The 14,095-nt window shown below is 40.2% G+C and overlaps 1 protein-coding gene across 2 annotated transcripts in view; it reads left to right on the top strand.

Moving 5' to 3' along the window:
* Positions 1-14,095, top strand: part of Lrrk2 (leucine rich repeat kinase 2) — a 130,257-nt gene that overhangs the window by 52,298 nt on the left and 63,864 nt on the right. For both annotated transcript variants that reach the window (XM_041672590.1, XM_041672591.1), the window contains 6 exons: positions 542-730; positions 4,836-4,957; positions 8,403-8,472; positions 8,997-9,214; positions 10,755-11,005; positions 11,283-11,431. In XM_041672590.1, the coding sequence (XP_041528524.1) occupies positions 542-730; positions 4,836-4,957; positions 8,403-8,472; positions 8,997-9,214; positions 10,755-11,005; positions 11,283-11,431 (999 nt within the window). The remainder of the gene's footprint in view (positions 1-541; positions 731-4,835; positions 4,958-8,402; positions 8,473-8,996; positions 9,215-10,754; positions 11,006-11,282; positions 11,432-14,095) is intronic.

The raw sequence follows: 14,095 nt of genomic DNA, 5'->3' as shown, positions 1-14,095 counted from the left end.
GTCAATTGAGGTTCCCTCCTCTCAGATGATTCTAACTCATGTCAAGTTGACATGAAATTAGCCAGCACAAGTGTTGAGTTCAAAATTCCATGTGAGCCACTGAGCAAATTTTATTCATTTGTTAAGCATCATGTTATTTATTTTTTTTTCCTATAACCCTGTGTTGAATCTGACATCTGCACCTGTCAGGTGAATTGATTGGTCCTTAGAAAGTTTAACCAGCTTGCAAGTGGCATTGCATAGGTCTGTCTCTGGCTCCACAGTCCTGTTCCTTTCCTGAAGAAAGTAAGATTCATAATGACTGAAAGTGGCCGTTCATACCCAAGTTTCATTGAGCAGCAGCACTTGTGCTAACACTGGAGTGATACAGAGAAGTGCACCATGGACCCTGCACAGTGTGCACTGTTACTGCAGCAGTAAAGGGATTCTAGAGAGAGAGAAAAAAACTTTAGAAGCTCAAGATGTATATAAGGACCTTGTATAAGGCATGATTATGTTTTATAATTATTGATTTCTAAGTTACCATTTGGTTTATTTTTAGACACCGGATCTGTCTTAGCAAGAAAAGTGCTCCGATATCAGATGAAAAACGCTTTGCAAGAAGGAGCAACTTCAGGCAGTGATGGCAACTTTTCTGAAGATGCCCTGGCGAAATTTGGTGAATGGACCTTCATTCCTGACTCTTCTATGGACAGCGTGTTTGGCCACAGTGATGATTTGGATAGCGAAGGTATCTGTTTTAATTGAAGGTTTGCTGCAGCCCACATCTACACATTGGCATTGAACACGAAGGACTCATATGAAAAGCTGCTTTAAGTCATTTGGGAAAGGGAACAAAATGGGCTGCGGTTAAAGCTGTGGCTGGAGAAGCCACGTCTTGGGCTTCCCTGTGGAAGCCAGAGGGCTTGGCCACATGCACTCTTAGAGCGAGATAACTCCTACCCTGGAGTTGGGGTTCATACCTTGACATCTACTAGGTTTTTGTGACTGTGTCGTTTTTCTGACCTTTTTACAGTTAGTGATGCCAGCCTTTCAGGATTACAGGTAGGAAGTCAAGAAAATCTAGGTAATGGATCTGGACGACAATTGGCAAATAGTTCTTAATTTTATAATGGCTCTAAAACATTACTATTTTAATAATTCACCTGACATAATTTTTAAAATTGATAGAACAATATGTATGATGATAGCAACTATGAATAACATTTCATACAATTCAATTTGCTAAAAAAATGAGCTAAGGGACTTGTTATTTTTTTTTTACTCATTTAAAAAAAATTTTTAGTGTATAAAGTGACAGGCTTCATCATAACACATTTTAATACATCTGTAGCTTTTTACTTTGCTCATATTTAACCCCTATTACCCTTCAGCATCCACATCCCCTCTGGCTGCTCCACTTACGCCTGCAAATAGCCCCTCTCTTATGAGCCTCACTTATATTAATGCACACAGCAAAATTTCATTCTTCTTCATGATTAAATAGAATTCCATTGTGAGCTTTCCAGAATGAGTTTTCTTTATTCATTTGTGAATTGTTTTATGCAATATTTCTGTTTTGCTAATATCTGTGAGCACAGGAGGTCTTTCCATCTTTTGGTATTCTCTTTCAATCTCTTCCCAGCATTTTAAAAATTCTTCCTTGTAAAAATCTTTCCGTCTTCTCAGAAAGGATTTATTCTTATGTATTTCATTTTCTTAAAGCTACCATGACTCTTTTGTTTATTTCTTTTCTGTCACATCTGTAGATCTCTGACAAGCTGCTGATGTTGTATTGTGATGTTATAGAGAAAGGTGTTTACATGCTGTAAGAGTTTTCTGATAGAGCATTCGAGGTCCTTTAAGTACAGGGTTTTGTCATCTGCAACTAATAATTTGCCTTTTTTCTTTCCTGTGCAACTCAGGGGCTTTTTAAATTAATATAGTCTGCTGAAAGCTTTGGGGGAGAAGGATCAAAGTATCATTCATTTCAATCATTTCTTTTTGTGGCTGAGATTTGAACCAAAAGACCTCATACTTACTGAGCATACTCATTCCATGAAATCACTTCTCCCACCCATTAGGTATCTTTGAACAAAGAAAGATGCTAGAAAGGTAACATAAACATCAATATCAAGGCACTATTTCCTTATGTAAAGAGTATTTTGCTAGACCCTTTCCAAACATGTAACATAAGGCAATGATGACATGGAATAGCTATTATAGTGTATGTGGATAGTTAAAATATACAGTCTCCTTTATTAATATATTTTAATATAATATTTTATCAGGTTTTTGATGCTCTTGCCCATTTTGATTATATTCTAACGAGATCCTTTGGGGGTGTAGACCCTAGACTCTCTGCAGGGTTCAGAATAGAAGCCACAAGAAGTGAGAAGGACTTTTCCTGAGGGCAAGCACTCTCACATGTGCTTTTCCGAATCAGTCTTTTTATTGTTCTGTCTCAGTTCTAACTCTCCTGTCCTACTTCAAATTACTCCCAGCGTCCTCTAGCTTCATCTTCCCTCTTCTAGCCTAAAAACTCTCCTTACAGGAGCCTTGAAGAGATAGAAAAAAGCGCAAGAGTTACCTCTCATTGTATAAAACACATTCCTAGAGTAAGTGATTAGGAACTGAGCCATTGCCATGGGAACACACGGGTCCAAGGTTACATGAGTAAAGCTGTAACCAGATGGGGGTGGGGGACAGTGCCCAGTGACAAACTTTGAGACATAGTCTATTGTTAACAGACTGGCAAGCAAAGAATTGGCATGCTTTTCTTAGGGTGCTTTGTGTAGTAACCTTGGTTGGACATCTGCAGCTTTGACCTTGAGCATAACTGGAAGGCTTTAAACTCATGATCCATTTACAAAACACCTTTAGCCCAGTTTGAACTTGCTTTGAGGTGAAAGTGAGATTATTGTGTGCAGTTAGTCTGAGCAAGAAAAAGAAGCAGGCTTTTAAGTATCTGCAGTCCTCTTGGGACAAAGGGATCAAGTTATGAAGTAAGTCCTAATATATAGTCTGTATACCCAAATCATATATCCAAATGAAAAGTCATCTTTCTGAGCACCCACAAATATATGTGCCCATAAGAGTGAGATGCAATCATGAGATTACATGTACACATTACATGAAATGCATGGTAATGGAGAGGTATCATAGCTGTTATTGCCCAAGTGGAATCACAGAAGAAAGCACCAGTTTTCAGAGTCAGTGGTCAGCAAGGCTTGCTGACAGGAAACCCCATCAGGGAATATTTCCTCTGGTAGGTTGACATCTGAATTATCAATGGCTATAAGCTCTAATTGCATCATGGCTTGCAATAGCCCGTGACAACCACTCCTGACAATCTATAGCCCACTCTCCCCTAAAACCTTCCATATCCACATCTATCTACCTACCTCCCCAAATTTTTATCCAATTTAGTTGACATATTTAATTAATTTATAGAGTGGGCATGGCACCATGTATGTACAGAGGTCCAAGGACCACTTGCATGAGTCAGTTCCCTCTCTTCACCATGTGGCTTCTGGGTATCGAACTCAGATCACCAGACTTGGTAGTAGGCATCTTTACTCAGCCGTTTTTGAGTCTTTTACTAAAATAATTAATAAAATAATTTATACTATAGAATGAGTTAGACTTACATATTCAATCAGAGAGTTAGTGCTTATATCAGGATTTATATTATACAATATGAAATTGATATTTTGACATCTTGAATTTATAATTTACATTTAGCACTTAAGTTCATTTTTTTCTTTCCAAGCTAAAGAGTAGTAGAATTGAAAATCTTACCTTTTTTCCAAAAATGTTTATCCTTGCAAGTATGACTTCTTCCTTCACATAATTTCTGAAAACTCATAATTTCTTTTCATCCTCATTTCCCTCTCATGAAAGAATTAATGCTAATCATAGGTATAGCTCAATAATACGTACTTGTCTCGAATGCATGAAGCAAGATGCCTTGGGTCAGTGCCCAGTACTGCTAAAAACAAAAACAAAAATAAATGACTTTAAAAACTGATGCCATCTGACCCCCAAATATGAAATCCTGATGAATCATATTCATGATTGTTGAATGTCAAATAATTTAAAGTGTCTTTTCCAATATTTAAAACCAAACTTAAAAAATCTGTAAGAAAGTATAGAGAACTGGAAAAGTATAGAGTTGGTCATACCTTTGTACTTCCGTGCTTTGCTTCCTCTACACATGTTTACTACTGCATGTGTGACTATTGACTTTCTTGACTTATTTCTCCTGACCATGAACAACTTCAGCATTGGGTTATCCTTATGGAACACTCAGTGCTGAGGCTGATACAGGTATACAATTAACATACATGAAAGAAAAAAGACAGTAGTTGAGTTTTAACTGAAAAAGCCAACATTAATTACCATTTTTATTTCATATTCTAAGAAAATTAAGTTTTTTGTATGTGTGCATATGTGTGTGTGTATATGAATGCATGTTGTATGTCTGGGTGTGTTTCAAGGAGGACAGAGAACATCAGGTATCCTCCTTTTCTGCTGTTCTTTCCCTTATGTCTTGGGAGCAGAATATCTTGCTGAGCTTGGAGCTTGGTTTTTCCACTAGGCTGGCAGTCAGCGAACCCCATTGTATTCTCTTGTGCCTCCTGCGCCCCCAGTCCTGAGGACACGCATGTCCTCAGGATCACGTGATAGCTGCTGTTTTCCAAATGCTGGCCCTCATGTCTGTATGGAAATCACTCTTCTCCTCTGAGCCTGCAAAGTTTCTGCTAATGAAAATATTTAAGCTTCTTGACTGAGTTATGAGTTTTTTTCACATGGTTGTTATTCTTTTTTCACTTTGTTATTCTTTCATTTCAAAGCAGGCAGTGAGAACTCAGTTCTTGTGAAAAAGAAGTCGAATTCGATTAGTGTAGGAGAATTTTATAGAGATCCGGCTTTGCAGCGTTGCTCAGCAAATTCTCAGAGGCATTCCAGTTCCTTGGTAAGTTCCATGCTGTTTATGCTAAGTGCTTGGTCCTGACATTCTCTTGTTAACTGAACTCCTGCAAAGCTAGGTGTGATTATCAAGGAGTTACCTGATACTCAAATGCATACACATGAAAACATATTAACTTTTAACTTGGATTCATACATCTACATCTGTCTTGAGAATTATTGAATTTTATTCACACAACTAATATTCGTTTTCTGTTTTTTTTTAAATTTTTTTTATTGAAAAAAAAATTTCCCCCTCCTCCCAGCCTCCCATTTCCCACCCCCTACTCCCACTTTTCTCCCCCTCCCTCCACTCCTCTCCCCTTCCCTCTCCAGTCCCAAGAGCAGTCAGGGTTCCCTGCCCTGTGGAAAGTCCAAGGTCCTCCCCACTCCATCCAGGTCTAGGAAGGTGAGCATCCAAACAGGCTAGGCTCCCACAAAGCCATAACATGAAATAGGATCAAAACCCAGTGCCATTGTCCTTGGGTTCTCGTCAGCCCTCAGTGTCCGCCACGTTCAGAGAGTCCGGTTTTATCTCATGTCCTTAAATGGAAGAATGGATGAAGAAAGTGTGGAATATATACATATCTTGAATTTTGCATGCAAATGGATCGAAATAGAAAACACTATCCTGATTGAGGTAACCCAGACCCAAAAAAGATGAATATGGGATGTACTCACTCATAATTGGTTTCTAGCCATAAATAAAGGACATTGAGTCTATAATTTGTGACCCTAAAGAAGCTAAATAAGAAGGTGAACCCAAAGAAAAACATATAGTTATTTTCCTGGATATGGGAAGTAGACAAGATTGCCGGGCAAAAAATTGGGATCTTGGGGGTGGGGTGGGATGGGGGTAAGGGGAGATAGGGAGAGAAAAGTTTCTGTTTTTTTTTTTTTAATTTTATTTATTTATTTATTCTGTCTGTGTCTATGCTTGCAGGCCAGAAGAGGGCGCCAGACCCCATTACAGATGGTTGTGAGCCACCATGTGGTTGCTGGGAATTGAACTCAGGACCTTTGGTAGAGCAGGCAATGCTCTTAACCCCTGAGCCATCTCTCCAGCCCCAAGTTTCTGGGTTTTTTTTAATGAAAAGACACACACATTTCTACGAGATGCCTGATATTGAGAATGACACCATTTTTAAGTTGACTTTCAAAGATGAATGCTAACTTAATTTTTGATGATAATATAGTATTGTACATTCAAAATGTCTTTTTATTAGGGAAATAGCCTTTAACTTACCCTTATTGTATGTATATAAGACACATAGTGTAAAATGATTATTATAATAAAGGAAATTAACATGTCTCACATCATTTACTATACTGCTGGCAATGACAAAAGAACAGTAATCTCCCTTAATCTGAAAATTTGAAGTGGAAAGTCTTTTGCTTGAAATAGCCTTAAGAATTTTTAAAGGCACTGTATCTCCAGATTTAATCTTTCTGATATAGACTGGCTGGAGTTTTAATTTGGTTTATGAAAGTGAAAAGCTGAGAGATTTATTTAGACATGATTGTGACTACGGTACTACATACTATGCGGTTTCCAGCATCTTCCTCACAAGCATGCAGCAGGACGTTACTGACCACAGCCATGCGCCTGCTCATACAACACAGACGCCCTTCTCCCTCTCTGCGTTTGTACCCTTGACTCAGCTTGCCGTTCTTTCACCTTTCCCACGCTCTGGTAACCTCCGTTTTACTCTGTATTTTTCCTTTCATCCTTCAAAATAAATTCATTTCCTTATTTGTTTTCTTCTTTGACAGTTTCATGTATAAAATATAATCTACAATAGTCATTTCACCCCCCTTTTCTTCTCTCATCTTTCTCCCTCTTGTGCTAAAACTCTTTTTCCTAAAAGACTTCCTGCAACTTTTATGTTGTGTGTATGTGTGTGTGTGTGTGTGATAGAGAGAGAGAGACACACACAGACACAGACAGAGACAGAGACAGAGACAGAAGAAGAGACAAAAAGGGAGGGAGGGAGGGAGGGAGGAAGGAAGGAAGGGAAGAAGGAAGGGAAAAGGGAAAAAGAAAAAGGGAGGAAGGGAAGGAGGAAGGAAGAGAGAGAGAGAAAGAGAGAGAGAGAGAGAGAGAGAGAGAGAGAGAGAGAGAGAGAGACTGAGTTTATTAGGGCTGCTTATAGGAGCCTGGGTAGGAAGTTCCTTACTGGAGCATGGACAACCTGCCAGTGGTTACACCACAAACTGAACTGACTCCCCTCCCCTTCCTCTAGCACCACTCATTATCAGTCAGTAGTCCCCGAGGATGGGTGGAGCCTCATGAGCCCTTGCATGATGAAATGCTGGCAGGCCCAGTTTTGTGCATGTCTTGTGTGGTCAACCACAGCACAGTGTGTTCATAAGTGCAATGGCTGCATCAGATCTCAACAGTGACCTTGGGAAAGAAGCTTGCCCACTCTCCAACTCATTTGTCCTTGCTGCCCCCTTCTAAAATGTTCCCTGAACCCTGGAGAGGTGATGCAGGTACCTCTTTCAGGGCAGGGCAGTCCAGCATCTCCTTTTCTCAGTTCTTCTTTATAAGTCTCTATTAGTCACCACCTGCCGCAAAAAAGAAGCTCAACAGGTAAAGGGACTTGCTGTGCCCTCCTGTTGACAGCAACTCCTGGGACTCATACAAGGTAGCAGGAAAGTGCCAACCCCACCCAGCTGTTTTCATACCTCCACACACAAGCCAGGGCATGTGAATCCCAAGCCCACATATATCACACAAACTTAATAAAATAAAAAAGAAGGTTGTCTAAAGAAAGCCAAGATATTTAGGGATATACATATGTCTATTATCTATTACTATAAAATCAGTCATTTGAAATCCCCCTAAGTAATTTGGTCAGTGTATAATATGAATGTATCATTATATTGTGATACCTGTGGTATATTTGTTTCATTGTGCCTGCATTTACTAATAATGTGCTAATTCAAAATAAAATAAAACAAAAATCAAGACTTTTGTTTAGTTTCGATATGAAGATAAATACAGTGAGTGATTGTAGGCAAATATGATAATTTAGGTAACGGTGCTCGTATTTGGCAGTTGTAATTATTACAAATAAGTTACGGCTTCTGCCTTTCAGTTTCCTGATTTTTGAACCTAAGGTCATGGCCTGGTAACCCTTCAAGTGCCAGCACCAGAATGCCAAGTCTGGAGGGTCCCGGGTTCTAGGGCAATCTGGATCTCAGAGTATGACCCTTCTACAAGTACATAAAACAGAAGGGCAAGGGTCAATACAGAGGCTGTCTGCGCAGTAAAATTCAGTTTTCCCTTACTTTCATCTTTGAACTCTTTTCTTCCCTATTTCTTCCCCCAACCATTGTGAACTCCATCTAGTCGACTCACATTTCCTGGTTGCTTCTGTATAGAAATGTTCTGTTCTCACAATCAACAAAAATTATAGCAATTTTCCTTGTCATTGTTTATTTAATAGGGTCCCGTTTTGGATCATGAAGATTTACTGAGAAGAAAAAGAAAAATACTGTCTTCAGATGAGTGTCTCAGTAAGTATCGGGAAATCATTTCAGCTAAGTAGATATTTGAGGCAGGATCTGTTGCTTTGTTTAATTTGCTTTGATTATTTAAATTTCCTGGCTGTCTATTTGAACTTACACAACTTTCGTATGTATTTACCTAATGATTATGGAGGCTGCAGAAAAATAAAATAGAGTTCTGTCAGTCCAAAGATTTACATTTTATAACTAGTATCAGCCCACATCTTTAAGGAGTTTTCTGAAATCCAAGTTCTATTTCCTCAGGTCCCATTCCTCATTTTCTCCTGCAGGTCTTTGTTCTCCCAGCACCTGGTTAAATACTTCTGTCTACTCTCCATCCTTGTGACTAGAGCACACACCATAGTCTGGTCCTTTTACAGAGCCGCCTCCTGATGTGAAGAGGCATTCACTACAGCACAGACACTATGGTCTGGTTTTCTTACAGCGCCGCCTGCTGACATGAAGAGGTCCATTTTTACCAGGTGGAGTCACCCATGTTTGCACATGTTCATCCTTTGTTTTTGTTAAAACAGGGCCATCGAAGCTTCAGCCTCACATGAGACATTCAGATAGTTCTTCTTCCCTGGCCTCTGAGAGAGAATACATCACATCCTTAGACCTTTCTGCCAACGAACTGAAAGATATTGATGCCCTGAGCCAGAAGTGCTGTCTCAGTGGCCACCTGGAGCATCTTACCAAGCTGGAACTTCACCAGAATGCACTCACTGGCTTTCCTCAGCAGCTGTGTGAGGTAGAGTCCCTTTGTCTTTTGAATCCCCGAGACCCTGCAGGGCACTGCGTGGCTATCCGATTTGCATGGATTAAGCGCACCTGTTTAAACAGATTTATAATAACCTCAGAGTACCTGAAATGTGTCCCTGGTGTGATAGGGAAGATATTTTAAAAACTTCCTCTTGGCGTGGTTTTACCAAGAGCAAGTTCGGATTTGAATTCTCTACTTCTCTCTCCCTATCTTCTATAGTCTGCCTCATAAGGGATATTTACTCCGTATTTATTGAACATCATGGAACGCATCACATAGGGAAAGAAATAAGGGATACTTTCAAAAAAATCTTTAAGAGGTTTACAAGGAATGAAACCGACATCACTGACCCGTATAACAAATGGCACCACAGACTTATCACTCCATATCCATGTAGCTTCCATCTGTTACTGTAGAGCTAGATGTTTGTTTTATAAGGTTACATTTAACGTACTTTTCATTGCTGGCATTTATTACCACTATATATATATATATATATATACACACACACACACACACACACACACACACACACACACACACACGCATTACTCCTGGGCATGGGGCATGGGAGAGTACATAATTTAAGATGACAGCTCTGCTTTCGCTTAGCCTAATAAAGCTAGTTTCATGGAAAATCCTAGGCAAGTAAGAATGGTTGTTGTACTGTTCTCTTAAAGCAGTAGTTACCAAACCTGTGGGGTCGTGACCTTTTGGGCATCAGATGATAATTTTAAAAGGCTCAAATATGAGATACCATGTATATCAGATATTTACATTGTGATTCTTAACAGTAGCAAAACTACAGCTATGAAGTAGCCATGAAAATAATTTCATGGTTGGGGGTCACCTCAACACGAGGAACTGTATTAAAGGGTCACGGCGTTAGGGAGGTTGAGAACCACTGTCTTAAAGGCAGGTTACACACAGATAGGCTGAACAGACAGTAGGATAGCAGTCTTCAGTGTTAAGTAACCTCAAGGAGAATTATTAACTCTGTCCAGTAAAAGTTCCTTTCTCTTGGAATGTAAGCGATATTTTTATCATACTGTATTAACACGGTTAAGTCTATATAGGTTTGGGGCATCAATTACCCCATTATTGTGGGATTCACAAGGTATCTAAATAACCTTTCAGAAGTTGTTACACACTCTAATATAAATTGTCCCCGGGAGAGCCTGTGTCTGATAGATTTAACCATGTGAGTTGGATACATCGCAGTAGCCTTGACTCATCTTGCTTTTAACAGAAGTAATTTCTAAAAATAAGCTAAGTTGAGGCATCAACTTTATGTTTGTGAACTTGCTTTAGACAATCACTTATGGAATTTTTAATGTTTTAACTCATGCTGCAGCAGGGATGGTTGACCTAGTAAGTATACTGAAGTTATGTTGAGCATTGTGGTTTTATTTTTTAAAATCAAAATCAAAATCCCCATTGGTTCTAGATTGCCATGGTATGAAAAAGGAGAAATGGTACCTAAGCTCTTTCTCACCTAGTTTGAAATACTGAAATTTTATCTTCCCAGACTCTGAAGTGCTTGACGCATTTGGATTTGCACAGCAACAAATTCACATCCTTCCCCTCCTTCTTGTTGAAAATGGCATGCATCACCAACCTCGACACCTCTCGAAATGACATTGGACCCACAGTAGTTTTAGACCCCCTGGTGAAGTGTCCCAGCCTCAAACACTTTAACCTGTCCTACAACCAGCTCTCTTCCATCCCAGAGAACCTCGCCCAAGTGGTGGAGAAACTGGAACAGCTCCTATTGGAAGGGTAAGACCTGCCTCATCATGACAGCAAGCTTATATTCCACCGAACTTAGCATGGCTGAGAAGGCATGGAGATATTTCTATAGCAATGAATTTAAAGCAAACATGGCAAAAGGTGGAGGCCATTGTTAATTTAGGCAATTTTATCAGTTGGAATCTTCACGGTTAATTTTGAGGCTTAAATGTGCCTTGAAACTGTACTTGGAGGGTGAATTGATTTTATACCTTTACACTATAAAAGCATTCAAATTTTAATCCTCAGTTTTGTGTTTTCCCACTAGAAACAAAATATCTGGGATTTGTTCTCCCTTGAGCCTGAAGGAATTGAAGATTTTAAATCTTAGTAAAAACCATATTCCATCCCTACCTGAAGACTTTCTTGAGGCTTGTCCAAAAGTGGAGACTTTCAGTGCCCAGATGAATTCTCTTGGTAAGTGTTGGTGCTGACCGCACCCTTACCAGACCTTCCAGAAAGGGACATATTATGGGTGTTTTAAGACGTTACAGGCGGTGTTTCAGTTAAAAGGTGCCACAGTTCAACAAACCAAGTTGGCAGGCTGATAATGAAATGAGCCATCAAGCCAGGGAAAGGCATGTGGAAGACAATAAAATGGATGCATATTTCAGCGAACGAAGGTCACACTTGCTTGATTCCACTTACAAAACATTCTGGAGAAGGTAAAACCATGAGTGCCAGTCAAAAGAGCAGTAGTTATCATGGGCTGGCAAAGAGAAAGGGCGGAATAGGTGGTTACTGGATGACAGCAATGACGGACAGCTGCCATGTTTATCAACACACAGGGATGACCTTAAACTAAACTGTGAATGGGACACTGCTCGTGTCAGTACCGGCCCGTTGCTGCAGCTGAACCTATTGACAGGTGGAGAAAAGGGGTGTGGGGAGGCCAGGTGGGGAACAGGAAGTGGATCGTCCCCACCCATATTTTCTGTAAAACTAAAGCTGTTAAAAACATACACACACACACACACACACACACACACACACACACACACAAAGAATTATATAAATGTGACCTTCTGAATCTTGTTAGTGTTGCTTGTATATTTGTATGTTTTTAGGACTGACTACTTGGTATTGGATAGCTGGTTAAGAAGGACTAATCTCCCTCTCTCAGCAGATGTTAATTGCTTGTAGTTCTTCATATGTGAGTGGGGCCTTGTGGAATTTCTCTCCTCTGGGTTGGGATGGTAACTGGTTTTGGAATTGCTCAGGTCCTGCTCAGACAGCCATGTTGTTGAGATTTCACGGGCAGAGCCTCTCTGTGCCATATTAAGAACCCACCATTCTGCAGCAGAGTTGCTGGGCCACTGGCTCTTAGTATCTTTCCGCCTCTGCTTCTGAGTTATTCTCTGAGCCTTAAGCGTAGGGCTGTGTTGTGGACATCTCAGTGGGCGCTGCGTGGCCCATAACTGGTGCTTCATCTTTATTTTAACTACTTGTGGCTTTCTGTGATGATACCTGTCTGATGCAAAAGGAATCTTCTTTGATGGGAGGTGAGAGCTACACTTATCTGTGGGCAGAAGGATACATATTTAGAGTGCAGTTAGGATTATGCTGGTTTAGGAAGATGGCAGTCGTAGGTTCTTCTCTGAAATCCATGATGCCACTACTCACAAGCATGTGACTCGGCTTACAGGACTAGGCTTGATTTTCCCTCTGTTGAACAGGCCTTAAGTCCAATTATACTGCTTGTAGTGCCATTGTTGAACCTTTAGAGATACTGTGTCATTTTTATCCATTGCGATTGGTAGGCATCACAGCTAGGTAGTGTTGTAATTTTAAAAATCCGGAGAGAGAAAGATGCCATGAAACAGAGCTCACGTGGAAGGATTTTTTTTTCTTAATTAAGGGACAGGGGATGACAAAAGAGTGGAGAGGAGGGAAGAGACTGGCCTCTGAGGATAGGAGTGGCAGAAGCGTAGAGAGAGGCAGAGAGGTAGAGGGGGATTTAGAGAGAGGTAGAGGGAGAAGCAGAGAGAGAGAGAAAGAGAGAGAGGGAGAGAGAGAGAAAAAAAAGAGATGAGGGTGAGCAAGGCTCACCTTCTAAAAGGGAACATAGTGGATGTGCACAGAAGGTGCTCTTAGTGGCTGCAGCTGAGGCTATATCCTGTCAGGACCCACAGGGCAGGCCAGTACAGATGCCTGAACACTAACAGGTCAGGCTGTACTATTATTCCTCCCTTGGCTGACTGTATTCCACCTTCTGTGGTCATGAAAGCTAGCTCTCAAGAAGGGTACTTTTGTGTCAAATCCAGCAAGAATCCTCTAAGTCCTGTTTCCAAAGCACTTGGTGTCTGCAGCAGCAGGAAGGCAGCAGTGACAGCCTTTATTGGCTTAGTGTCTCTTGGACTACCAAGACCGACAACTTGAGAGGTGTTTCTCACTCCTGCAGTTTGAGGGAGCCATTGTCATTCCGAGTGGCATTACTTCGTTTAAACATCTTCTCTCTCTCTATGCATATTGTTCAAGGTAATAGATACAGACCTAATTCCTTCCTGTTACATGTAGATATCCTGCCTTCCAAGCGCCACTCGCTGAAGATGCTCTTTTCTCCAGTGTGAATTTTTGGCATTTTTATGAAACATTAGATAGCAGTGGTTATGCACACTCACATTTGGGTTTTCTATTTTGTTCTATTGAGTTACAGGTCCTTTTTTGTGCCAGTACAATACAGTTTTTATTGCTATAACTCTGACATATATTTCATCTAAAATGGTACCGCCCCTGCCTTTTCCCCATTGATTTGGCTATCTGGAGTCTTTTCTGGCTACATGCGAATGTTAGTTATTTAGTTTTTGTTTTTCCTTTTCTGTGAAGAATGTTGCAGGAAACTTGATTGGGATTGCATTGAATCTGTAATTGCTTTTTGTAGAAGGGTCTTTGTAACACTATTAATTCTGCCAATCTATGAGCATAAAAAATCCTATCTTATTATTTGGTGGTTGTTATGCCCAGATCCACAAAGTCCCCCAAAAACCAACAAAGAAACTGAGTCCCATATGTAAAAGCAAAGAGCCTTTATTTTATGCAAGTATGCAAACTTGGTCTCTCTGCATGTCCAACATACTGGAA

Source organism: Microtus oregoni, unplaced genomic scaffold (assembly GCF_018167655.1).
Source record: "Microtus oregoni isolate MIOR12 unplaced genomic scaffold, Mior012 000022F_ref0000154, whole genome shotgun sequence".
Taxonomy (NCBI): domain Eukaryota; kingdom Metazoa; phylum Chordata; class Mammalia; order Rodentia; family Cricetidae; genus Microtus; species Microtus oregoni.
The sequence above is the reverse complement of the archived record's forward strand: the minus strand, read 5'-3'. Positions and strand labels throughout refer to the sequence as shown.